At 40.2% G+C, this 27,619-nt stretch overlaps 1 protein-coding gene across 5 annotated transcripts in view; it reads right to left on the bottom strand.

Annotated features, from left to right (window-relative positions):
* Nucleotides 1-27,619, bottom strand: part of LOC126391239 (transforming growth factor beta-2 proprotein-like) — a 59,787-nt gene that overhangs the window by 22,094 nt on the left and 10,074 nt on the right. Inside the window, exons 1-2 of one of the 5 annotated variants that reach the window (XR_007570058.1) lie at nucleotides 7,776-8,333; nucleotides 6,795-7,386 (exon numbers count right to left, since the gene is read on the bottom strand). The exons of 1 other annotated variant lie outside the window; for it this stretch is intronic. Coding sequence is in view for 3 of the 4 variants with exons in the window: in XM_050045868.1 (XP_049901825.1) it covers nucleotides 13,520-13,827 (308 nt within the window). In the remaining variant the exon portion in view is untranslated. Of the gene's footprint in view, nucleotides 1-6,794; nucleotides 7,387-7,775; nucleotides 8,334-13,347; nucleotides 13,828-21,493; nucleotides 21,790-27,619 lie in introns of those variants that run through there. 3 more of the 5 variants (XM_050045872.1, XM_050045868.1, XM_050045871.1) reach the window with 3 other exon arrangements.

Genomic DNA, 27,619 nt, shown 5'->3' with positions numbered 1-27,619 from the left:
CGTTTCCTTTCAATATTAAGATTATTTAGAAAAGTGTTCGAAGCATTTTTGGGGTTGTTCAATTGATTATTTTGTTTTTTGAAGTGACTGCACTGAACAAACCCGGTTGGCTCATCTTGAAGGGTAACAAGTTTAAACTTTGTCCAATACTAAGCTTTTCCCTTGGTGTTGCTCACCGTCTTAAGTTCACCATCTTCAATCTTTTTCTTTATGTTGTCCATGTTTGTGGCGGGACCTGTGAGCTGGACGCGCGAATGGGATCAGTAAAATATGATGAGTGACGTGCAGCGGTGAGGGAGAGGCACAGCGGCTGCTGCGTTCAAGTGATGCCGTTTAAATTGGTTAAGCACAAACACACACCTCTCTAATTGGCAGGTTAAAAAACAAGCCCGAGCCCAGCCCGTGTCCGAGGTAATGATGTGGTAATTGGCCCGAAGCCCGGCCCTCGGGCTGTCGGGCCCCTTGGGCCTCGGGCTCCAGCGCAGGGCTCTAGTGCTCGGGCCCTAATAATAATAATAATAATTATAATAATTAATCCTTGCATTTCAATAGGGTCCTCGCACCGCTAAGTGCTAGGGCCCTAATAATAACAAACAGCGCAATTACAATAGGGTCCTCACGGACGACTTCATCATCGCTCGGGCCCTAATAATAAATAATAATAAATAATAATAAACAGCGCGATTACAATAGGGTACTCACGGACGACTTCATCGTCGCTCAGGCCCTAATAAAAAAATCCTTGCATTTCAATAGGGTCCTCGCACCGCTAATAAAAAAATCCTTGCATTTCAATAGGGTCCTCGCACCGCTAGGTGCTCAGGCCCTAATAATAAACAGCGCAATTACAATAGGGTCCTCACGGACGACTTCGTCATCACTCGGGTCCTAATAATAATAATAAGCAGCATGATTACAATAGGGTCCTACGGACGACTTTGTCGTCGCTCGGACCCTAATAATAATAATAATAAACAGCGCGATTACAATAGGGTCCTCACAGATGACTTCGTCGTCGCTCGGGCCCTAATAATAACAAAAATAATAATAATAATAATAATGAACGGTGCGATTACAATAGGGTCCTCACGGACGACTTTGTCGTCGCTCGGGCCCTAATAATAATAAACAGCACGATTTCAATAGGGTCCTATGGAGGACTTCGTCGTAGCTCGGACCTTAATAATGATGAAAATAATAATAATTCCTTCAATTTCAATAGGGTCCTCGCACCGAGGTCGGTGCTCCGGCCCTAATAATAATTCCTTCAGTCTCAACAGGGCCTTCGGTCGGTGCTCGGGCCCTAATAATTCCTTCAGTTTCAAGAGGGCCTTCGCCCGGCCTTCGGTCGGTGCTCAGTCCCTAATAATAATAAATCCTTGCATTTCAATAGGGTCCTCACACCTCTAGGTGCTTGGGCCCTAATAATAATTCCTTCAGTTTCAAGAGGGCCTTCGCCCGGCCTTCGGTCGGTGCTCGGGCCCTAATAATAATAATAAATCCTTGCATTTCAAAAGGGTCCTCGCACCGCTAGGTGCTCGGGCCCTAATAATAATAAATAATAATAAACAGCGCCATTACAATAGGGCCCTACGCGGCACTTTCCCAGCACCGCTTGTCCTGGTAAACGCGTCTGCTTGCATACGCGTTCCATAGGCCCCGCGGGCTTGGACCCCTAATAAAAATCTGAACAAAAACAATAGGTCTCCCAGCACCGCTGGTCCTGGGAAACGCGTCTGCTTGCATATGCGTTCCCCAGGCCCCACGGGCTTGGACCCCTAATAACATCCAACACCAGTTTTACACTACAATTTGTCAAAAAAACACAAATGTTATGGTGACCCACTCAAATGGGCATCTGTGGATTCTGGGGTCTCACTACATTGAAAACCTACATCAACATCACAGCATTTCATTTTTCTTTATTCAGTATTTATAGGCTGTGTATTATCTGGGGTCTATGTTAACAATGTGAACCTAAAGCAGAGGGACATTAAAACTATATGCTTTAATGATGTTTATTTATCAGGAGTCGTATCTTCATCACAATATTCAACAACATTAAAGCATATCACATGTTTTTTTCCTGATATTGTGCAGCTGTAATGATTAGCGTATGAATTCTTGACTTATGGACAAAAACATGTTTTGTAAGGTCACCATGACCTTTGTCCACCAAATTCAAGTCCAACTGGATGTTTGTGCTAAATTTAAGGTAAAAAAAATCGCTCAAGGCCTTTTTGAGATATGGCCTTCACTGGAATGAGACAGATGCAATGTCACAGTGACCTTGACCTATGACCACCAAAACCTAATCAGTTTATCATTTAGTCTAAGTGGACGTTTGTGCCAAATTTGAAGAAATTCCCTTAAACTGTTCTTGAGTTATCACTTTCATGAGAATGGATCAGATGGACATGAAAACATAATGGTTCTGGCCTCAGACCACTTTTGCAGCATAATTTAATGATTCGATTTGATATAAATGCATACCAAGGGTCCAAAAGAAGAAGTGTATTCTTCACTAATAAAAATGTCAACTACTAGCATGAGATGGAAAATGTGTGAACATTTATATGACTACCATTCTGACCTTCACATTCTTACTCTACACTGCACTGTAATACTCGTGTCCCTCTCCCCTCGGAGCCTCCTAACGACGCACCTCCTCCCGCATAGAAATGTTTCGACGCTGTCTAACCACACAAAAAACTAACAGCAGCTTTCACAGTCATAAGCCAGCATTGGCATACAGTTATCTATATCACAACAACAGCCACAATGAGTTGTCATTAATGTTACTCCTAGCTGGGGCCTGTATCACGAAGCAGGATTTGGTCTTAGCGAGGTAACTTCAGGGTTAACCCTGGGTTTTCGGTCTCACAAAGCCGCTTCAGTTCTTATCGGGGTAGATCACCATGGTAACTTACTCTGAACGGCTATCCTGCTCCGGAGCAGGGTAAGTTCAGGGTTGAATCTGATCCAATAAAAAGCACCACCCACTGGCCAATCAGCTGTTCGGAAAAAAATGACTCCGCTGACAGAAATGCAGCCGAGTCATGACGGGAAGTTTAATTAATTTGATTGATTTTGATTTGAAAGTTTATTTTGAATATTAAAAAAGAAAAGAAAGCAACAACAACAGACAATGAAAAGATTGTTCAAAAAAGAGTGGAAAGAAGTCGAAATTTCATCCCACCCCTTCATAAGAAAGAAACTGATCATTAGCGGACACTTAATAGCACCATTAATTAGTGCCAACATTTTGTTTTGTTGGAGGAAATAATCCCTGTTAAAGATAATGGGCCTAATTGACAGCTTTGCTGCTGGAAATGTGGAAAGTAGCCTATCATGTCTACACTTCATGGTGTTTGAGGGATTTTCCTTTTTGTTTTTTAAAGAGGGAGACTCTGTATATTTTTGCACAGCTGTTAATTTCTAACACAGCTCAATATCAGGATGATTTTATTCAGACTATCAATTTGGTGTTGATATGATTTAATTGTGGCGTCAGCTTTAAGCTTTATTGTAGCATATATAACGTTATGACATTTATCAGACGCAATGATGTTAGACGATAATTGTAATACACGCATTTCATCTGCGCAGCATTGATTTCATGGGATTCAAGGGTGTGATCAGTGTCAGATGTACAGGTACAGGTACTGTAGCTACTTGAACCAGTGATGAGTAATTTAACCTACATAACATTTTATTTGCTCCCTTGTTTTGTCTTGATTTTTCCCTCTCTCCTCCTCTATTTCTTCTTTCCTTACCTGTTTTTTTCTTCTTCTCTATTATGTGATTTCATTGATGTTTTGACAGGGGAATTTCTTTGATAAGCTTTTAGTGGCTTCTAACCTCTCCGGCACTTTTCTTTTTTTAATCTTGTAAATGTTATACTGTCTGTTTTTAACATTATGTGCAAATAAACTAATCTAAACTAAAACTAAACATTATTCATCCCGTTATGCGTTGCCACGCATGTTTCCTCCTCCTGCAGCTGCCACGGTGTTGGCCTTTTCTCTAATGTTGCTTTTCTCCTCCTCATATTTTAGTAGAATTAATCTCTGATCCTCACAAGAGATACTTTTTTTCCCTCACATACGGCGCTCTGTGAGGACGCTCAGTGACGCTCAGTGACGCTGCGCTTCTCTCATGATTGTGATTGGTCCGCTGCGTGCGCGTTCACGGCTCTTGATAAAGCAACCCTGGGTTGAGTTACCGAGTTGATATCCAGCGTCGTGATACCGATTATCCTGGTTGCCATTGTTAGGGTTAGTCAACCCAGGATAGGTCTGGGTAACCCAGGAAAGGTTGATCTCGCTTCGTGATACAGGCCCCTGTTGATCCAGAGATAAATCCCGGCCCACAGCCTGAGTGTGTCAACACCACGCAGCTAGTGCAGCTAACTCAGGTGAGGCAGCTAATGCAGCTAGCCCAGCATATTATAAGAACAAATGGCGTGCAAATCAACTCAACTGCCCTCATCTTACCATCCTTGGTGTTCCCATGAAATCCGACAACAAGAGTGGGGACAGGCCGAGGCTCCACAGTGGGCCAGCAGCTCTAGTGAGGCTAACAACAACAGCGTCCTGCCGCCGTCTACCTGGAGCGGGGATGCACGAGGCTCCACAGTGTGCTAGCAGCTCCTGGGAGGCTAACAACAACAGCATCCTGCCGCCATCTACCTGAAGCAGGGATGCGCGAGGCTCCACAGTGTGCTAGCAGCTCCAGGGAGGCCAACAACAGCGTCCTGCCGCCGTGTACCTGGAGCAGGGATGCGCGAGGCTCCACAGTGTGCTAGTAGCTCCAGGGAGGCTAACAACAGCGTGAAGTGAAGCCACGGCTTTGACCGCTTCTGTTTCTCCGCCATTACGTCTTCTTCGTTGTTGAACGTGCTGCTGACTGACGAGCATAGATTCGGCGTAATGAAAAGAATCGATAAGGGAATCATTAAGCATAAAGGCTAATGATGTCGTTGAATTGAACCAGTTGGAACCGGTTCTTAACAGGAACCGCTTCTCGATTCCCATCCCTAGATATAAACAAGGTTAGGTATGAGATGAGGTTACAATATATGATGCAGCCTGAACACAGACCCTGACACTTTATGACTGCTGTGTAAATGTGAGTTCAGTAGTCTTTACTAATGTAAAAATACACACATTAAAATTCTTCCATCCTTTTGAAATGTAAATAATAATTAGAAAACTAGTCACTTGTGTAGACACTGTTGTGTGGAGATGCAGCACACAGTAGGATCAGCATGTTCACAGGATGCTGTGGAGGAAGCTCAAACTCTATAGCACTCCAAAGACATACAGCCAGCTGGAGGGCACACAGGCCACAGAACACAGGCATTTTGTCCACTCAGCTAAATTACAGCCAAACAAACAGGGAGGCACTGTGTCAACCAGCCACACTATTAGACTGAGTGTTTTACAGCTAAGGCACACACAGCTATGACACTGCATATACATACACAGGCAGCAGTTAAAGTGATACACTCCCAAAGAAAATCAAAAGTCTTCATGAAATTCTAACTATGGATGAGGTGTGCAGCATCTAACTAAGGCTGTGATCAGAAAGAGGTTTTTATCTGCTGCTGTAAGAGAGCAAGCGGTCAAATGGCACATGGAATATTACACTATTATATTTTTATGCTGGTATTTTAAACTGAGGCTGAAAAGCTTTAAGTTTTACTTTTTTGAGCAGCCCCCAAAAGAGAAAAAAGGGACAATCTGTGTAGTGAAGCAAACACATTCATAGTGATGAAAAGAATATCTGAGCTGGTGAGAAAGTAAGTACATTGATAGGAATGGTTTAACGTGTGGTTCACTTATTCACTTGCAGAGATTGTGATTAGAGACTGATTATCAACACTGACGGGATTAATATGGTCTGGATATATAAACTGCTTGACGGTTAGTTATTGCAAACTAATAAACAGCTATTTCCAATTAATTTGAGCAACACAGATTGGCCACAGCATAACATTGAGAGTTATGTCAAACAATGCCTGCAGTTCACATCAGATGTGTCATACAGACAGAAGCAGTAGGCTAGTCAGAGACAATAGCCCATCTGGGGAACAATGTGATCAACCTGCTGCTTTATTGAACAGCTAACACAAGTCGATGCTCGGAAATAAGACTGTGGTGGAGCCTAAAGGCAGACTTATACTTGTGCATCAGCTCTTCTCAGGGTCTACATCATAGCCTATACACGTGGCCTACATGGTTGTAAGCATTTATACTTGTGTGGTGTGTCGCTCTGCAGTTATACCTCCGAAACGCTAGTCAGTGGTGGAGTGCTGAAGTGCTGTTAAATCTGGCTGATACAAAGCACACCTAAAACACACATTAAACATGGCTTAATAGCAACAATTTCTTACACAAGCACACACATTGACTTCATTATAACTCCCAAGATTCACAGGCAAAATACTTTTTCTTTAGCACAACCCAATGAGACTTTACATTGTATAAATAAGCCTAGCAACTAGAGTTTTCCTGTTCTTATATGAAGCCAGGAACAACAAAATTTAATAAAAGTAACATTACAAAATTTGGCTCCATTACAATTCACAAGGTTCAGCTACAAAAAAACTATCTGAAACTAAATGCACATTCCCAAAAAATACAAAATGCTAACATAATTAGCATAATCCTATGACATTTTATATTGCATAAATTAGCCTTGCGACTAGCTGAGCTTTTTTTTTTTTTTTTTATGAATCCAGGACACACAGGACTTTAAATGCCATCATGCGGGGGCTTTATTGTTTTCGTGTTGTCTTTATTCTTTTTTTAATCTGCGAAAATTTGTGAAATAAAAGTAAATAAAGGCTTCATTTCCACTGAGGGAAATGGTTTTCAGCTGACGAGGTCTGTGCTACAACATATGGTTACATTTCTGGGGAGGTGCACCAGGCTACAACATATGGTACGCGGCTATGCAGAGCCTATGCCATAGGCCATAGTCAATTTGATGCAGAAGTATAAATCCAGCTTAACATAAGGTGACCAGATTTCTGAGATGAAAATCGGGGACATTTTAAGTGCGGCGGTGAAAAATCATTAAATATTATCATTATGAAATAAAAAACGGGGACAAGTACTTTTTCATGTATTTTGACCAGCTTTTATTACACAAAAGGTTGCAATCAAACAAATGTGTGACATCACCAACCATCCATCCACTGAGGAAGACAAAAATATCTTAATCTTGTTAGCTTGAGGATTAATTTTTTTGGTCAAAGGTTTCTACTCATACCTGAATACTGCAATGATATGTGATACACAAAAGGTGGCAATCAAAAAAATGGGTGACATCACCGTGATCCCCTCATTCATCCACCTCCGTAGCCTCCGCCTCAGGAACCTGGGTAGAATAAGAGCAGAGGAGAACATGAGAAAAACTGCAAGAACAGAGCCAATAGTAAGTGAATAGTTTCTTAAAGAAATAACATCAGTTTTGGTAATATACTTATATAATGTAGTCATTGTGCTCTTTTTTATCTGCTCTATGTAATTGCTTCTGTTTGAAATGTGCTAGACCTACATCAGAGGTTCCTAAACCTTTCAGACCATGTACCACTTTGTACCAAACCAAAGTTCCAAAGTGCAACTTTCTACTGCAGATATGATTTTTTCATTACAATAAAAATAACTGTATCACCCATGCAACAGCATTAGTAAGGCTAAACAACATCAACAAAATGCTACTTTATTAAAATCAAAGAATAGGCTACATTAATAAAGTGCACTCACAAAAGTCACTCATCAGGGGGACAGACTCAGCCAGTTTCTCCTTCTATCTCCTCTCCTGCATGTTACGCACTGCATGTTACAATCATACTTACTTTACCTCACTTCACACACACACACACACACACACACACACACACACACACAGTCAAGTCTACTGCCAGCCCACACAAAATAAATAAGTTCATACACAACATACCATTTAACACGGCCACTGGTCTCCTTTTCTCTCCTTTTTGCTGCTTCTAGATTGTTGTTGTTGATGCTGCTGCTGCTGCGTCTGGTCGTGCTTCCTGATAACGTCATACAACGTCTTCTCAGGCGATGCGTTTACTGACTACCGTAATGACTGGTGTTTGAGTCTGCACGCATTTTCCCCTCATTCAGTGTCAAAATCAGGGACATTTTTGGGGACAGCTTTTACCAGGGACCGGTCACCCAAATCGGGGGCTGTCCCCGGAAATCGGGGACGTCTGGTCACCGTAGCTTAACAACCTGACCTGTGACACTGCTGGTTAGCTCTAGGTATGCAGACATACATAGAAAACAGTGGGTGCATGTGTTTCAATACCTGCTATACATCGCCGCTGCATGTGTGTTGCCCTTTAGGAGGTCAAGAAAAGCCATGTTTGCTTGTAATTATTTCATGCCTACTATCGACCTACACCACAAGTTAAAATAGTAAATGATATTCATGTTTAGTTTGTTAGTTTTTTTTAAATAATACACCCATAAAGCTTTTAGAAAGGTGTGGAATATAAGTATTGACTGTGAATAGATCGTTTCAAAACTCTGACAGGTCCAAAATGAGTGTTTTGTTTATCTCTGTGTAAAACGTCTGATGTTTGGTCATTGTTCCTAACAAGGCTATTGAGCAAATACAAAGTACAGACAAAATGCTTGTCTTTTGCTGGACACTTATTCCCCACAAATACAATATGTTATTAGCACACACCTATGGCATTTCACATTGTACAAATTAGCCTAGCTGCTATCAGAGTTTTTTTGTCTCCTCATATGAAACCAGGAACAGCAGCTAACAGCTGTTTTATTCATGTGTGAGTGTGTTAAAGCTGAGTAGCAGGTGGCACCTTGTAAGGTAGCCTCAGCCATCAGTGTGAGCATGTGTGTGTGTGAATTTGACATGGAGTGGTCGGAAGACTAGAAAGGACAACCCGATCTCACAGAAACACGTGAAATGACTACGACCTTTTAACACCGCATTCCGTTGTGGCGGCACATAACAGGTTAAAATTAAAGCTGCAAGCAGTGTTGGGCAGGACCTCGGACTCTCGCCGTTTCGGCCTCCAGCTCACGCAGACAGTGCAAATTATTCGTAAGAGTCGAAATGTCGATAAAACAAGCAATTTCAAGGGTATGCAAGGTCATTTTTGGCAATAAAGGAACTTAATATTACAGTAAGTTACAATTAGGGATGTAACGATTACCAATATTACGGTAAATCTCAGTTAATTTTTACACGATAAGAATTACCGTTTATATTTAAATTAATTGCATTATCGCAGTGGATTATCAGGATATGTAATAACAGCCTCATTCAAGTCTCGCGATGCAGGCGTTGCGTGAATGCGTAGCATGTGTAAACACAAAGAATGAAAACATGGCGGAAGGTGGTGATAGCGGCACTCAGGACATTTTCCCCCCAACTAAACGCACAAAATCTGAGGTCTGGGCATACTTTGGGTTTCTGAAGAATGCCGAGGGACAGCTGGTGGAGGACAACTATCCTGTGTGCAGAACATGCAGAAAGAAAGTTGCTGCGAAGGGTATCAACACTACAAATCTGCTGGCTCATCTCCGTGACCATCATCCACAGCTTTACAGCCAATGCAAGTTATGCTATGTAAACGTCAGTTATTGTGTGAGGGACTTCGGTTTAACTAAGATTGTCATAATGTGTAACTCTCGACATATACGGGACATTTGAGCCGTATCTGTCCTCCTTAACGGCGACTAGGTTTTCCGTTTTCGTTTAAGACACTTAGGAGCTAATACCAGCTGAGTAGCTAATAGCCGTATTAGCAGCTATGTTGCTAAGTGTTTCAAAACCAAACGGAGCTGAAAACACTGAGTGGAGCCGACAGAATATAAACCGACGTAACGTAACGCTAATTGAGATCAACTATGATTGAATCACTATGATTATGGTTATTGTATGGCGAGCTAGAATCGATATAGACGGCCAGTTGTGCTTTCTCAACATAAGCTCAAGGAAACAACATAAAAAATATACTTAAAAAATATTGCGATATTATCGTTTACTGTGATAATTTGGTCACTATAATCGAGATATCAAATTTTCCATATCGTTACATCCCTAGTTACAATATGTATTTAACAGTCATAATCACAAAATTAGCAACAGTAGTATCAGTAATAAAGGCTGTAGTAGTATGTAAGTGATGGAACACACTGATATATAATGTGTAGATGCTGTTTAAAATGAAGATTGTGCAGCTTTAATTTCTCCTTTAAAGACTGTGAGACAGGCACACACACACAGAGGTCTGTGTCTGTGAGAGTGAAGCCGTTGTTATGACAATAAATGAGATGCATGCAGCAGAGGGAGAGACAAGCTGTGAGACCAGGCAGGCTTTAAAATGTCTCGAACTCCTCCCTTTAATTCCCAAACCGTGGGTCCAATCATCAATCTGAGCATACCAGCCGAGAGATACGCTTATCCCGTACACAGACACATAGTTTTTATGTTTGCGGAGTCAAAAATGAGATCTTGGTCGCAAGTTTAAGATGTGTTGCCCCACAGCTGTTTTCCAGAAATTTCTCCTCTCCGTTTACATGGGAGTGAATGAGAGAAAACTCGGCGCTCCCTTCACTTGGGACTCACTGACCCAAAAGTGTAAGTGTGAGTGATTCTATGGGGACACCAGTGCGACCAGGACAAATTTTCCTATGTTTTTTCGTATAAATTGTGTCTGTACAGTGAAAATTGTGGCCTTGGCAGCCAGTTAAATTCAAAAGTTTTACACGATTTTAGAACCCTCTCCACTCTAATTTCTCCACATTTGCTCATGGTACTTTCAGAGGCACAGATTAAAAACATGAGTGAATAGATGAGACCTATGGCAACATTTGAGTGTTGGAATGGAGTCTGTAGCACAAAATATGGAGAAGCTGTATAGGCTCAAAAAAGGCCAATGATTGGTCCCTTTCTCCTTTCATTTCCTATGGGACAGCTTTCGAAGAGTGTCAGGAGGTTTTGTGGCAACAGCGCCAATAAAATCCAAAATCCAAACCGTTCGAGTGATGACAAAGTTATTCAGAACTTTTGTTCAGCAGGGTGTGAGCTGTCATGTGTGTGAGTTTGAAGCCGATACGATAAATGGTCTAGGAAGAGATAGTTTTTGAAAAAGAGCATTTTTGAGGCGAAATCTTACTTTGAAAGGGCAAATAGCTCCCTTCTTGTTGGATTTAGGTCAGGGGTGTCAGCATGTAATTTGTAGGTCGAACTACGAACAAGCCAGTTTTGATTTCATCTTTCTACGACATTCCTACGGGCCGCAGCGGCCATTTTAGTGTGCCTAGGTTGCGCTAGAGAGCCCATTTTGGCACTTTTGGGGTTAATTTTTTCATTTTATCAAATTTTTCGCCAGTCCTGACAAGCGTGCCAATTTTGGTAAGGTTTTGAGCATGTTTAGGGGGTCAGATTTGGCCTCAAAGAGGCGGCGGGAGAAAGACTAAAGAATAAAGAAAGAAAGAATAAATGCAACAAAATAATATTCAAACAACCTTCGGCCACGGTCCCTAATTATGTGCCAGTACCACGGAAACAATGCCAACGTAAAGTCAATTAGGATCCTTTGTTGTGGTGGACACACGAATTCCCTGGTTCAACAACGTCACATCAACCTCGTTTTCCTCAAAGATATCTTTAACATTTCTGTATACACACAAAAACACAAAAGTGTCCTTGATAACTCAACAATATGATAGGTTAATGTTAAGGCCATAAAATAAAATAAATGTATTTTGCCAGCTTTTGATAGCATAGGGCTATAAGAGCATTGTACTGTGGGTGAATGTGGCGCGTGCGACTACTGTTTTGTATTGTCTGCCATCTGTGGGCTTCATTCCATTTCAAATTGCCGCTGGTGTGCCGCAACCCGAATCCAAATGGCACTATCTCTGTTAAGAAAAGTTTGTGTGTGTGTGTGTGTGTGTGTGTGTGTGTGTGTGTGTGTGTGTGTGTGTGTGTGTGTGTGTGTGTGTGCATCAAATCTTGTTCCGTGGCAATATAAACAGGATGAAGACGGGATGATCAAACTGGACTTTAAATTTCACATCCCTCATTTAATCTCTGCACTTGTCACTTTCATATTATTTCATCAAACTGGACTTAAGTTTGTGCATTGCATTCAGCTTCCACTGTTACATAATTTAATTATTTATGCACATTTTTGCTCTTGTCACCGTCATATATTTCATACACTTCATTTCTTTGCCAATAGCGCAGACCATATTTCCTTTGTACAGTCAATATTTAATTTCATGTTTTATATACCATTTTTGGACTATTAGGCTACTATTCCATTTTTGCTTATTTCATTATTTTTATTATTGGTTTACTTTTTTCTATTTGTATTCTTCTGTGTTGCGTGTTTTTGGGAGCAAACACCAAGACACATTCTTTGTATGCTTGCATTGGCACATTCTTTGTATGCTTGCATTGGCTAATAAAACAGATTCTGATTGAATGTATGTCATGCTGACAAAAAATCCCAAAACTAAGAATCATAAAGATACAAAAAAATCTCCAGGGTTGTGTAAATAGTAACCTATGCTGGTTGGTCTTATCAGCCCTAACCGTAACCCAAGCACTTTAGACCTTCCTCCAAGCCTGTAGTAATATACTATATTGTCAGTAGTATTGTATTCTCTGAGGATGACTCATTTTAGTATCTATTTACAGTAAAAAAAGAAAAAAGAAAAAAACAAGCAAACAAAAAAAATCATTTTATACACTGGGCCTTCAAAGTGCTCTCTGAAACTAGCCCTGGCATGGCTTGTGTCCAAAAAAATCAAAACTCTGTCGTGGAGCTAAACCAAATACATCATTGGAAAGGTCTCAACCTGGAGAGTAACATGTGTCAGTATGAAGATTCTACATGGCTCCTGCTTTAAAATACTAAGCTTTGAACCTTGACCTCGGTACATATTTGAAGGCTTATAATTCAGCAACAAAAGGGGGTACAGACATGGGACCAACTGATATAGATAGCTCTTGACCTCAACTATCATGTGAATGTAGTCAACAACTGGAGGTGCTGTCAGATATGGGTAAAATATGGTTAGAATTAATTTTCACACATCTAAAAAATAGATATTTAAAATGTGATTACAGAAATGTGTTTACCATCCCCTTAAAGTCCACAGTATATTCTCAATTCAGTATTTACAACTTCCAAATCTAGCAAAAACACTAATATTTTTTAAAAACTACAATTCCCTAGGACCACGCCATGCAGCTTGATACATATCAGCTACACAGTTGTAGTTCTTCTGATTTGCAAAGTAGGGTTCTAAATAGGGTCGTAAAAAAGATATATCTACTGAATATATCAAATATCTAGTACAGCCGAACTAGTAATTACACTGTATCTAGATTAGCTATGTTAAGAAAAAGTAAAGATGTTGGTTAATTTCAGATATTTTACCTAGTACTGTAGAATTGGCATTTTTGGGATAGTAGTTCTTCCGTTGTAGAGTTGTCAAATAGGGTCGTAAAAAGTAAATCTACTGAATATATCAAATGGGCGGCAGTAGCTCAATCCATAGGGACTTGGGTTGGGAACCGGAGGGTCGCCTGTTCGAGTTCCCATCCGGACCAAATATGGAGCGTGGACTGGTGGCTGGAGAGGTGCCAGTTCACCTCCTGGGCACTGCCGAGGTGCCCTTGAGCAAGGCACCAACCCCCCCAACCACTCGGGGCACCTGACCAAGGCAGCCCCCTCACTCTGACATCTCTCCACCTTGTGCATGTATAGGTCCTGTTTGTGCATGTGTGTGTCCTTCGGACCTGTTTGTTAATGACAAAAAGAGTGAAAAAATTGAATTTACCCTCAGGGGGATTAATAAAGTATATAAAATTAAATTTACAGGTGAACTATCATGTTATTATTATTATTAATATTATTATTATCATTGAGGGGAAATTATAAAAGAGGAATATATTTGCCATTTTAATAACGTAAGGGGAACGATTTACCCTTTAATAACTATAATCTAACTACCTCATTACATCAAAATGACAGTTATATCACACACCATTCAAAGTTTTTAGAGAACAATCGTAACTAATGCACTATAATAAATTCAGTCAAATGACAAAAAAAATAGCAATAAAATAAAGTTTTCTAAACCAGAAAACAACATTAACCACCGCCCATTATGTGACATTGTTGAACCAGGGAATTTGTGTGTCCACCACGACAAAGGATTCTAATTGACTTTACATTGGCATTGTTTCCGTGGCACCGGCACGTAATTTTAACCCATTACGTGCCGCCACCACGAAATGCGGTGTTAAGAGGTCGTGGTTATTTCACATATTTCTGTGAGATCGGGTTGAGAAAGGAGCTATACAGGTGCAGGTCCATTTACCATTTACCAACATTTAACAAAGGCAATGTTACAAAGTTTTGCTTCATTACAACTCAGGAGGAAAAACAACTCACAGGAAAAACAACTGTCTAATACTTAACATGTATTCCCCACAAATACAACATGCTAGCGTTATTAGCAAAAAACTATGACATTTTACATTGCTTAAATTAGCCTAGCGGCTGGCTGAGTTTTTCCTCTACTCTTATAAAGACTAGATAAATCCCACACAAGACTTAAAGGAATACTCCGACGATTTGGGAGTTATGCCCTTTCTCTATCATTTTCATATTGAGACAACATGATTGATATCTTTTTTGTGTCGTGTACGTCCAGTGGCTGGATCTCAGCGGTTAGCATTGCAGCTTAGCTTAGCGAATACTACAGTAAAAGTGAACAAATAAACGTTACAGAAACCCTGAAGCTGGCATTTCTGCATGTGCATTTAAAATAAACATGTTTAAACATTAATTCGAAAAAGGAGAGTCCTTTTAAGTCGTTTTAGAATAAGTTTGATACACGGAACTATAGTGTGTTTACGTCCTGCACTGTGATCCACAGAGGGATACACTGGTGAGCAGGCACAGGCACAGACGTAGCCTGTAAACAAAACTCCCGACTATAGTAGCTGCAATGGACAAGTCTGAACGTGATTTTGAAGTGTTTCTTGTAGCGGACACAGATCCAGAGCCATACCTGTTTGAGCCAGAGTATACAGATGAGGAACTCCAGGTGTTGGATGCTGAGCGGGCGAGAAGAGAGGCTCAATTCTCCAAAGCGGCGGAACAGCAAGGGGCCGAGGGGAGACGGAGGTCAGGAAGGACTGGTGGTGTAGCTGGAGGGCTTGCCAACCTATGCCTACGGAGGTGGAATCATTTTGCTGCACAGAATGGGATTCGGTGCTACAATCGTTGGGGAGATATATCATCAGGAGGAAAACCGCCGCAGAGAGTGCATCACAAGGAGTGAAAACTTTGCAGCAATCACTAATCCTGGCATGACTGAAACATTTTTTCATGTTCCTAAGATAAACTGGAAAAAACACCCCAGGCCTGCAGGAGCTGATGGACAGCTTTCAGTCAAGTGAGTAATATCGTCCGTGTCGTCTCTTTGTTTGCTTTTACCGAGTGACCCAGCGTACCTGTCCCAGAGCCAGCTGCAGCTGTTGCTCACCAGTGTATCCCTCCGCACAGGGCGTAAACACACTATAGTTCCGTGTATCAAACTTCTTCTAAAACGACTAAAAAGGACTCTCGTTTTTCGAATAAATGTTTAAACAGGTTTATTTTAATGCCGGCTTCAGGGTTTCTCTAACGTTTATTTGTTCACTTTTACTGTAGTCTACTGACCCCCTACAGACTTCAATTGTATTCGCTAAGCTAAGCCGCAATGCTAACCGCTGAGACCCAGCCACTGGATGTACAGACACAAAAAGATTGTTTATTGTTTATTGTTTAATTAGGATCCCCATTAGCCGACGCACAAGTGACAGGCTAGTCTTCCTGGGGTCCTCATAAAAATGTTCAAGTTACAGCAATACAGAGATCCAATTACAATAAAAACAAAACAACAACAACAACAACAAAAAAAAAAACAATAATAATTACAAAAGCAATAACAATAAGAGACAACAGTAACTCTCAAGGGTTCATAAGTGACTTTACATGTTTTTTAAAAGCTTTCTTACTTGAAGTATTTCTAATATTCAAAGGAAGATTATTCTATAAAAAATATGGCCCTATATAGTGTAGTACTCTTCATTGCATTAGTTCTTGGGCGAGGTAATGTAAGTAATCCATGAGCTGAAATTCTGGTACTGTAATGATGAACATCAGAACTATATCCAATTTGATTAGCAAGATCTATAGCGTACTGGCTGTAGATAATATTTCTAATAAATAACAATAAACTGATTGAAAACCTATTGATAACTTCAGGCTATCTGAGTTGAGAATGTATTTGGTCAACATTAGATCTATAAGCACAATTAAGAGTAAGTCTAGCTGCCCTATTTTGTACAGTTTGCAACTTCCTAAGTTCAGACTTAGGTGCAGAAGCCCAAATAACAGAGCAATAGTCAAGATGACACAACACCAAAGTTTGTACTACCTGGTTTATCTATGCAGATATAGCAGGTGTTAGATAGGTGGTACATTTCCTAACAGCTGCAATACTTCTACCTATCCTAGCAACTAGTTGGTTAATATGATCAAACCAATAAAGTGTGTCACTAAGAGTAATGCCCAAAAGCTTTACCTTAGAAACTTGTTTTATTTTTTGCCCAGAAATCTGTAAGTTAAGTACAGGATTTTTAGCCAGACTATATTGTGAACCAAAGACTATACTAGCAGTTTTTGAAGTATTTAATTTTTTTGTTTTTTTTTTTGGCCATTTTGCCTTTAATGGACAGGACAGGTAAGTGTGAAAGGGGGAGAGAGAGGGGGGATGACATGCAGCAAAGGGCCACAGGCTGGATTTGAACCCGGGCTGCTGCGGCAACAGCCTTGTACATGGGGCGCCTGCTCTACCACTAAGCCACTGACGCCCCAGTAGTTTTTGAAGTATTTAAAACCAGTCTATTGCTAGTCACCCAATCAAACACAGCATCCATGTCCATTGAGAGGACAGAGTGAAGTTCACTAATTGTAGATGCAGAATAATATAATGTGGAGTCATCAGAGTACAATACCAAATTGGATTTTTGAGTCACAAGAGGAAGATCATTCGTAAAAATTGAAAATAAAAGTGGTCCAAGACAGCTGCCTCGTGGCACCCCGCAGATTAAACTTTTGCTGGTAGACAGCGTACCATTTAAATATACACATTGAGTACTGTCAGATAAATAGTTCTCTAGCCAAGAGACAGCCATACAGCCAAATCCATAACACTTCAGTTTATCAGCAATTTTTGGTCAATAAGATCAAAAGCTGAACTAAAATCGAGTAATATTGCACCAGATAGCAAGCCATTATCGATTCCCTTTAGCCAATCATCAGTCATTTTTACCAGTGCTGTACATGTGGAATGACCTTCTCTATAGCCATGTTGAGCATTAGTTTATCAGATTGTTTTTTATCAAATAAACTTGAATCTGTTTGAATACAATTTTTCAAGTAGTTTACTGAGAATTGATAAGATTGTAATTGGTTTACAATTCTGACCATTCAGTAATTTTAGGGTTTTTTATTATGGGAATTATTTTTCCTTCTTTCCAAAGCTTTGGACAAATTCCACTTGACAGACAAGTTTAGTTTAGTTTAATAAGTTTATTTGTATCAGGGATAATGTACAAAATAACATTAGTCTCAAAATGAGAAGAGATGCTTTGTACCGGGCAGGTAAGTAAGGACAATAAGAAGGTAAAAAGTGTCAACATACAAAACAAAACAATCATCTATACACATGTGCGTACACACACCCACTCACACATCACAAACACTCAGGTACAAAAGATATTTCATAACAGAGGGAAATAAGAACATACAGGTATTAAAATATTACATACTTTAACAAAGTTGTAAGATCATTTAGGCTTAAGATTAATGCTGACAAGTCTGATTCCTTAAGATCCATTTTTTTTACTTCACAAGAAAAAACACTGAAGTCTGTGCAAAGTTTCAGGTTGGTTGGAAGATTGTTCCATGATTTGATGGCTTTAAAAGAGAAAGCAGATTGAGCAAAGGCAGAGCTACGCTTAGGGATGTTACAGTCTCCACTTGAGACAGATCTTGAGGCTCTGATAGTGTGTTCAGAGCGGAGTTTAACAAAGTTTTTCAGTGGGGGAGGAGCAGCATTATGAATTATTTTGTACACTAAACGGACACCTGAATACAACGTTAAGTTATTAAAGCTAAGCATTTCATATTTGTTGAGTATATCACAGTGATGAAACTGTCGTGATTTTCTATCTAAGATTTTCAGGGCTTGTTTGTGGAGTGACCTGATGGGTTTCAAGACAGATGTACTTGCCTGAGACCAACACGACATACAATAATGAAAATAAGACAAAATCATGGCATTGAAATAAGTTTTAGAGTCTTCAACTGTTAATGAGTTCCTTATGTGTCTTAAATTTGATAAGTTACATTTCAATGTGAGGCTCATTTTTTTTATATGGTTTTTGAATGTGAGAGTGGGATCTAATATCACACCCCAGATATTTGAACTCATTAACATTTTTTATCATTTGTCCATTGACATAAATGTTTGGAAAAACCATATTTCACTGCTTGTTTGAAAAATACATGGTCACTGTTTTGTCAGTATTAAGGGTGAGACGGGAATACTGAAGCCACTGTGTAACTTTTTCCATTGTCAATGACAACTTAGCAGCCACTTGTTCGGGATCTTTCCCACTAGTATACAGGACTGTATCGTCCGCATACATCAGGGTCCCCACTTCAGCACACATGGATGGAAGGTCATGAATGTATGCGCTAAACAACAGCGATCCTAAGATGGAACCCTGCGGTACACCCAACACACAGGCTTTTAAAGACGATGTTTTGTCATTAATCCGCACACACTGAGAGCGGCCAAGTAGATAGGGCTGGATCCAATTTAATACATCAACTGAGAGTTTAAATGATGACAGCTTTGAAAGAAGCACTGAATGATTAACTGTATCTAATGTCTTTCGCAGATCTAAAAATAAGGCACCCACCACCCCTCCTTTATCAAGGCTACTTTTAATGACTTCAAGGAAGTAGCAACATGCTGTTTCAGTAGAGTGGTTTGCTCTAAACCCAAACTGCATAGGATGCAGTAGGTTTTCTTTATTTAAATGAGCTACCAATTGTTCAGCAACTGCCTTTTAAACAACTTTGGAAATAGCCGGAAGTATACTGATGGGTCGGTAGTTGCTCACTTCCTGTCTGTCACCTGATTTGTAAACAGGAGTCACAATGGCAATCTTCAGTGTGCTGGGAAATATATTTTCATTCAGCGACAAATTTATAATTCGAGTGATGGAGGTAGTTAGGACATCCTTATGTTTTTTAAGACAAACAGTATCAACTTCCCAAATATCTTTAGCCTTTGAATTTGACAATGATGATAAGATTTTATTTACCTTTGCCTCATCTACATTTTTAAAATACATGGCATTTGCCTCATTAGTTGAGACAATAGGGAGTTGAACTTCAGGGAGATTGCCTCCCAATTCTATAACAGAGTTGAGAAAATAATCATTAAAACCATTTGCAATAGCTAGACTGTCAGTCTGTATGTTACTATTTAACTTAAGCTCTATAGGGGCACTGTTAGAGTGAGTTTTTCCACTGAGTTGATCTATGCCTTTCCACAACAATTTAGAGTTTCCTTTTGCTTGTTTAATTATCTCAAGAAATAAATTTGCTTTTGCCTTTCGAAGCTGCCCTATGACCTTATTTCTAAGGCTTTTAAATATCAAGCGATCTGTTTCCAGACCAGATTTTAAAGATTGTTTTAGTGCTGCATCTCTTGTCTTCATTAAGTGCCATAGGGTGTCATTAAACCAGGGTAAAGTTTGTTTTTTACTTTGCTTAACAAGCACTGTTTTAGTGTATGTAGACAAAAGTGCCTTAAATGTTCATATTAAATCCACACAGGCCTGCTCACAGTTTTTATTATGAACTATACCCTCCCATTTAGTTTTCTTGACAGCATTCTCAAAATGCTCTATATCTTTCTTTGGAATCAGAGGGACATGTTTCTTACCCGCCATTCTATTTTGGTGGTTGTACCTCAACTTGGACAGCTGCCTCGCAACTAAAGTAAGATTATGATCTGACATACCTGTTATTAAATTATATGTTTTTGATATACGATCAACTCTGTTTGTAAAAATTAAGGATCTTGTTATTCTTGTGGGGGTTTTTTATCATCTGAGTCAGCTGGAATTTAGTGGATATATCCTTTAATTTCTTTCTACGTGTTTTGTCCAGCCAATTCAGGTTGAAATCTCCCATTAGGATCACTTCTTTGCCATTACATTTTTCAAGAACACCAGATAAATCATTAAAAAACATGTCCTTTTCATTAAGTGGTCGATACAATACAATGACATTAAAGGACATTTCTGGGGAGAGTGTAATATTAACCCCTACACATTCTACGGTATCACAGGGCAAATCAATTTTTTTACACTGAATCCCTTCATTAACATAAATCATAACACCACCACCCTTCCCTTTTTTTTCAGAGAGGCACAGATAGTCAAGGTTAGAATCCAACAATAAATGTTCAAGTTGCTCCATTTTTGAGACAATACTTCTTATATTTAAGTGTCCACCAAAAATTCATGATTTACAGTCTGAAAGTTTAGAAATTTAGAAATTTAGAGTCCGTTGTTTTCTGGTCGCAATATCGTTGTTGCGTGTTGTAGTGTTGTTTATTGAAGAAGCTTGAAGAACGGAGTTTGTGTCCTTTTGTTTGTGTGTGGAGTTAACCCCATTTTTACCTTGTGTGGCGTCAAATCGTTCGCCGCCGGAGGGATGCAGAATCTCAGGGAACAAAGTGCGTCCGTGAACAACACGTGTGTATCCAGACTTTTCACCTGTCCCCGGCCGCTGATCCAGAGATCCGGGTGTGGTTAGGAAGCCGTCACCTCGGTGCAATCAATAGTCTCCAGGCCCAGGGTTTAGATGGATATCACCGCAGAGCAGGAGAATAGTGCAGAGAAAAGTGGCGAACCTCCCGGAGGATGCTCCATGCCCGTCACCACGGCCCGGCCCGCGACGCTCAGGTGATGCTCGTCCATTGTTCAAAATAGTGGAATATATGATGAATTGGCTCCACAAACCAACGGGATGCTGGAGAGTGGCGGATTTACTCAGCAGCCATCACCGCAGGATGGTTGCAGGCGGGCAGCGTGCCAACTCCTCCACACAGGTAGGACAGTGTGTTACGATCCCATGAATCAGCTCGTGCCAGTGGGATCTAACATAATCACAGGAGCCAGGAGTTGCGATTGAAAAGCATGTTTTTTATTAATCAACAAAATGTGACCAACTCAAGAGACCAAATCATACAAGAAAAAAAACCCTGACTAAATAAGCCCCCCCCTGCCAAACTAACTAACTACTGGTGGGCCAGCTGAAAAGAACAAAAGAAAGGGAGCCACCACTGCCCAGCCCACATGGGGCCGGCGGAACAGGGTTCTCCCTTCTACCCTAACATAAGCAACTACCCTAAACAATGAAAAGAAGCCACGAAAACTGAACCACTGGACCCACCAGAGAAGAGAAAATAAAGGAAACCAAAAAGCTACATAAGGTCTCACCAAGAAACACTGCAGCAGCTCCTGCTGCTGCTGCTGCCAGGCCAGAGTGAGGGAAGAGAGTGAGCTGCATTCCCCTCCCCCTCTTTACAGGTACTCTTAATTAGTGTGCAGCCACACCTGGTGGAGAAGAGGCAGACACAGGATGAGGATCAAGGATCAAGGAGCAAAGGGGGGGGCATGTAACACAGTGACAAATAAAACATATAAGATCAGGATTACAGCGCGATAGCTCTTGGGATCTGATTCTGCCCAAGATTAGCAGCCAGGATGTCAACTTTGCCTTAGTTTCAGTAAGAAAAAAGAGTGGCGTTTCCCCAGAAGGTTTTAGGGAAGGCGAAACCACAGCACCTGCCGAACTGTGGCGGACACCTGCCGCCATCTCGCACCAGAGCATTGAATAAATGGCATATCGATATGCCAATGGGAGTCGGTATGTAAATAGCTGCTGTTCTTAATAACTTACTATCAAGACAGTCTGTACCAGCACAGTTATCAGCAGAAATGGAGCATAACAATTTCTGAACCTCATTAATATCCACCTGTTTAAACTCAAACTTACAATTTTTACCTCTCATAATGTAATTATCAATTAGTGTGCATGAATTACAATTGTTTACCATTCCCATATTACACCGTAGTTTGTTAACCTTTTCTACAAAGTAGTTGTTAAAATAATTTGCCAAGTCCAACGGTTTGGTTATAAACACTCCATCAGTTTCAATGAAGGATGGATGCATCTTAGAATGTCTACCCATTATATTGTTCAGCACATTCCGCAGCCTTTTACTATTGGTTCAGTTTAGTTACTTGATTTCGTAGTGTGCAATATACTTTTCTTTCGCTCCCTGAGCCCAAAGTCATATAAACCTTTTTTGCTTGGTCTCTTTCTTTTATTAAACTGATTAAATCCATCCAGGGTGCACCTTTAGACCTTACAGTAAACTTCCTGATTGGTGCATGTTTATTAACTATATTCTCAAAGTATTCCATACAGATTTTCAAAGCTATCTCAGGGTCAGATTCCTCACAAACCTTAGACCACTGAACCTTTTTAAAATCTTCTAAGAATGCATTCTCACTAAAATGCTTATAAGACCTAGGACTAATTATCTTTGTTCTGGCTTTAGGAACTTTGGTTCTTCTGGACATTGCAATGAGGTTATGGTCGCTGAATCCAACTGGGAGGGACATGACTGTGGAGCAAATTTCTGGCATATTAGTATATATATGATCTATACACGAAGAAGATAGAACACCATCCTTACTAACAACCACTCTTGTAGGCTTAGACACTAACTGAGTTAAATTGCAGGTACTAGAATTAACAACAATCTATTCTTCATGTGGCAGTTGTCTGCAAGCCAATTCACATTAAAATCACCAAGCAGATACATTTCTCTATTTTCATCAGTCACTCTGTCAATCAATTGTGCAAATATCATTCAGATACTCCATATTAGTGTTAGGAGGTCTATAGCAGCAGCCAACAACTATCAGCTTAGTAAAAGGTAAATGCACTTGTATCCACAGAGCTTCAATATTATCCTTCATTAAATCAGATCGTAGTTGTACTGGCAGGTGATCTTGTATGTAAATTGCTATGCCACCACCAAAACTGTTTATGTCCCTACGATATATAGAAAAACCATTAATAAATATTAATGAGTCATCAAATGAACCATCTAGATGTGTTTCAATTATAGCCATAATATGAATAGCATTGTTTTTAAAAGTGTTTCAAGTTCATGTATTTTGTTTCTCAAACAACAGATACTTAAGTGTGCGAAAATTAAGCCCTTAGGTAAGTTCATACTGAGTTGATTCCTTGTCAGTAGGTCAGTTCAGTCCATGGTGATGCTGAAATAGGAGCTGAAGTTGAAGAAGACAGAGAGCTAGGCTCTAGCTCCCATCCCTTGCTTTTGGGAGGGGGGATGGACAATAAGCCTATCATATCAGATGTAGGCTATATCGCCGCGTTCTCTGGCAGCTTTCATGGCAGGGATGAGTTCCTTGCACTAAGATATGGATCATGTTGTCTCAATATGAAAATGATAGAGAAAGGGCATAACTCCCAAATCGTCGGAGTATTCCTTTAAGATGCCATTTTGTGGGGGCTTTATTTTCTTCACAATTACTATTTCTTATCTGTGAAATAAAAGTAAATAAAAGTGTCAATTCCACTAAGGGAAACGTTTTTCAGCTTAGAAAAATACACAGGGGGTTTGTATTGCGCTATGCATAGTTACAGTTCTGGAGAGGTGCATGTTAAACTAGGGCACAGGCTAAAGTGTAGGGTACATGTCTACACAAAGCCTATGCCGTAGATATGGTGTCGATTCTATGCAGAAGTATAAACCCCACTTAAGTGTAACACTTCCATTAAGCTGAGGAACTCACAACTTTGATTAAATCAAATGTGGCCAAAATGTCTTCACTTTCAGTCAGATTTAGTCAATCTTAAAAAGTGCTTGTTTCTACATTTCCTATGATGCAACCATTTTGTCATTAGACCCTCCTTGCCTTTTAAACACCCAACTCCACACCCCCAGTTTCTCTGGTAAATCTCCAGAAAGGCCTTAAAAGTTATTAGCCACTAACTTACACTCTCTCCTGCTGGAATTTTCCATGCATTGGTAGGCAGGCTGGGTATACACAATGCCTTACAGCAAAGTGGGTTTAAATAAATGACTGTGAGACCTGGGACAGTGTCTCCAACCCCTTCCACATTCCCTCACCCCTCCTTACCCTCCTCATTCGACTGCCCAGCATTTCTGACAAGCTTCCAGGGCTGTTGTGCCCCACATTGCTGCCTCTGAGGATTCCTGGCACCCAACCAAATAACGCCGATACCCTGTGTGATGTGTGTGTGTGTGTGTGTGTGTGTGTGTGTGTGTGTGTGTGTGTGCGCACGTGTGTGTGTGAGTGTGTGTGTGTGTGTGTGTGTGTGTGTGTGAGAGAGATCTACAAGGCAAAGAAATTAAATTCCTCATGTATGCAGATGACCTGGTTCTACTGTCCCCAGCAGAACATGGTCTACAGCAGAGCCTCTCTCTGCTGGAGACCTTCTGTCAAAACTGGGCGGTAGATATCAACCTTGGCAAAACCAAAGTCATGGTATTCCAAAAAAAGGCCAGGTTACAGGAATCCAAGCATGTTTTCAGTGTAAGAGGGACCACACTTCAGGATACAATGGAATATGATTATCTAGGCATCATCATCAGTGCATCCGGCAGCTTTGACAAAGTATCAACTAAAAAGTAGTATGGTGAATTCAGGTAATGTGGGACATCAGGTAATGTGGGACGTTTATGCATTGTGATGATTTAATATGGTCAAAATCAATACACAATGATCAGAACTGATCTTGAATTGTTGCTACAACACTTCTTGCCACTAAACAATGGTTTGGGTTGGTCTGACATCATCAGAGTGGGCGTGGCCTATCTTCACAGGAGGTCTGCACAGCACAAACGCTTGGTAAGTTCAGCGGCAAGTGGGTTTCAATTTTTCAATGTTAAGGCTTTTAATGAAATTTAAATTAGGTAAGAACCTATACTTCTGTTTCATAATGAAGTAGGTTAAACACTGGTTGAGAAACAGGAGAAAAAAGTGTAAAATAATCCTTTGTTTTTATGAAAACATGATTTATGTCACTGTCCCACATTAGCTGAACATGTTAGATAATGTGGGACGGCATTGTTCAGGTAAAGTGGGACAGCGTGTTATGCTTTATTTATGCTATAAAACTGGCCCTAACCCTAACCCTCCTAAGTTTTAACCTTTGTAGAACTACAACTAGGCCTACTCCATCATTTCATTTAGCTAGCTATAGGTAACATTGATAGCTATCTCGTGTTAGCTAGCAAGCAGTCAATGCTTTGTCGCGACACAAATACAGAGCACATTTAAACATAATCTGTCACAGTTGTGGGTGTTTATCAGTGTTTTCACAACGTTACCACTTTGAAAATATTCAGAAATAGTGTTTTAATCTTCTGTTTCATAAATTTATGCCTAGCAAGACTCTCGCACACACACGTGCGCGCACACACACACACACACACACACACACACAGGCAGTACTGAGAGCGGGCACAGAGGAGGGGGGAGGGGCGAACCTCAGGTGTGTGTTTCTAAACAGAGCCTGCATTATTTGACTTTAAGATTTTCAAACTAATTAAAATGGGTGTCATACATAGAGTTAAACAATGCATACTATCTATTGCAGATAATGGCACCAGGAGAGTCAGGGCAATTACAGAGAAAGGCAACGACAGGGAAGAAAGGAAAAAGGAGGGAAGATGGACGAAGAAATAGTCAGGGAAGAAGAAAAGGAATGAGACACAATATGTGGAGTGAGGAAAGGATGAAGGGGGCAATGAATGAAGAGGCCTGTTTTTTAAATCTAAGAATGACTGTCCCACTTAACCAAACAAACTGTCCCACATTACCTGAACATGCTGCTCGAACGAAAGAGGGTGTCATGTTATGTTTGAAGGTGTGTAGCTTCTAAAAAAAGATTGTATTCCCACTGAATTCAAACATAAAATGTTAATAAGGCCTAAAATGATTTAATGAAACATCATTGGAGCAAGTAAATAGTTTTTATATAAGTCTACCGGAGCATCTACCAAAAACTGTCCCACATTACCTGAATTCACCATAAGTAAATTCCCTCACAGAAAAGGCACGCAGGGCCTACTATAGCATCAAAAGTTCACTTTATAAATTCCATCCTCCAATTTCAGTTTGGCTAAAACTATTTAACAGTGTAATCAAACCCATACTTATGTATGGAAGTGAAGTGTGGGGCCCTCTAATTACCCAGAGGCACACCTCATGGGACACAACACCCACAGAGAAATTTAATCTTCAATTCTGCAAGGAAATCCTCAAGGTCCACAGAAACTGTCCAAACCATGCATGTAGAGCAGAGCTGGGACACTTCCCTCTCTCTCTACACATAATCAAAAGGTCAATTAAGTTCCAGGTTCACTTAGCACAAGCTGATCCTGATTCCTATCACCACAGAGCCTTTCTCAGTAACAGCCTCTATCCACAGACAGACCCTCTGAAAAACACCAGAGAAACCTGCCACCTCAAAATCCAAGACCTCCAAAATCTCTACAAAACTCACCTGGCATCTATAGACAAAGAGAACAAAATTACTTACATTGACAATTGGAAGAATGAAATTAAATCCATCAATAAATTAGAATGCTATCGCTTACTGGATAGAGAATATTCTCCAGCACAATATCTGGTCAGCATAAAAACCCCAAACAGAGACACACATTAACAATGTATCGACTCACTGACCATCAACTACAGGTTGAAAAAGGTCGGCATAAGAAAGAATGGAAGCCCAGAGAATTAAGAGTATGTAAACACTGTTCCTCAGGAGAAATAGAAACTGAGGCCCATTTTCTCCTCTCCTGCCCCCTGTACCAAACTGAGAGAGTGGCTTTCCTACAGCAGATAACTGCAGCAGATCCATCATATCAGGGAAAAAAATGTGATAAACTGTTAAAAGTATGTCTGGGAGAAGAGCCACAATTTATAAAATTAGCTGCACAATATGTAACACTCTGCCATGATACTAGAGAAACGCGCGAATGCTGATCAGAACCATTATTGCTATAATATAATATTGTTGTTTTTTATTTTATTTTATTATTATTATTGTTATTATTATTATTATCACTTAATATGAACTATATGTGTACATATGTTTTACATTGTAACTTGTAATTGCCTAATAATACCCAATCTTATTAATCCTTACACACACACACACACACACACACACACACACACACACACACACATTATTCTCTTTATTTTATTTTTTTATTTTTATAGAGATTCCCTTTCACAGCAACTCAAGCTCACACATCAAGTGAAAGAGACTTAATAAATAGAGCTGTCAGCTGAAGAGTTCACTGCT

This window comes from Epinephelus moara, chromosome 6 (genome assembly GCF_006386435.1).
Source record: "Epinephelus moara isolate mb chromosome 6, YSFRI_EMoa_1.0, whole genome shotgun sequence".
Classification (NCBI taxonomy): Eukaryota; Metazoa; Chordata; class Actinopteri; order Perciformes; family Serranidae; genus Epinephelus; species Epinephelus moara.
The sequence above is the reverse complement of the archived record's forward strand: the minus strand, read 5'-3'. Positions and strand labels throughout refer to the sequence as shown.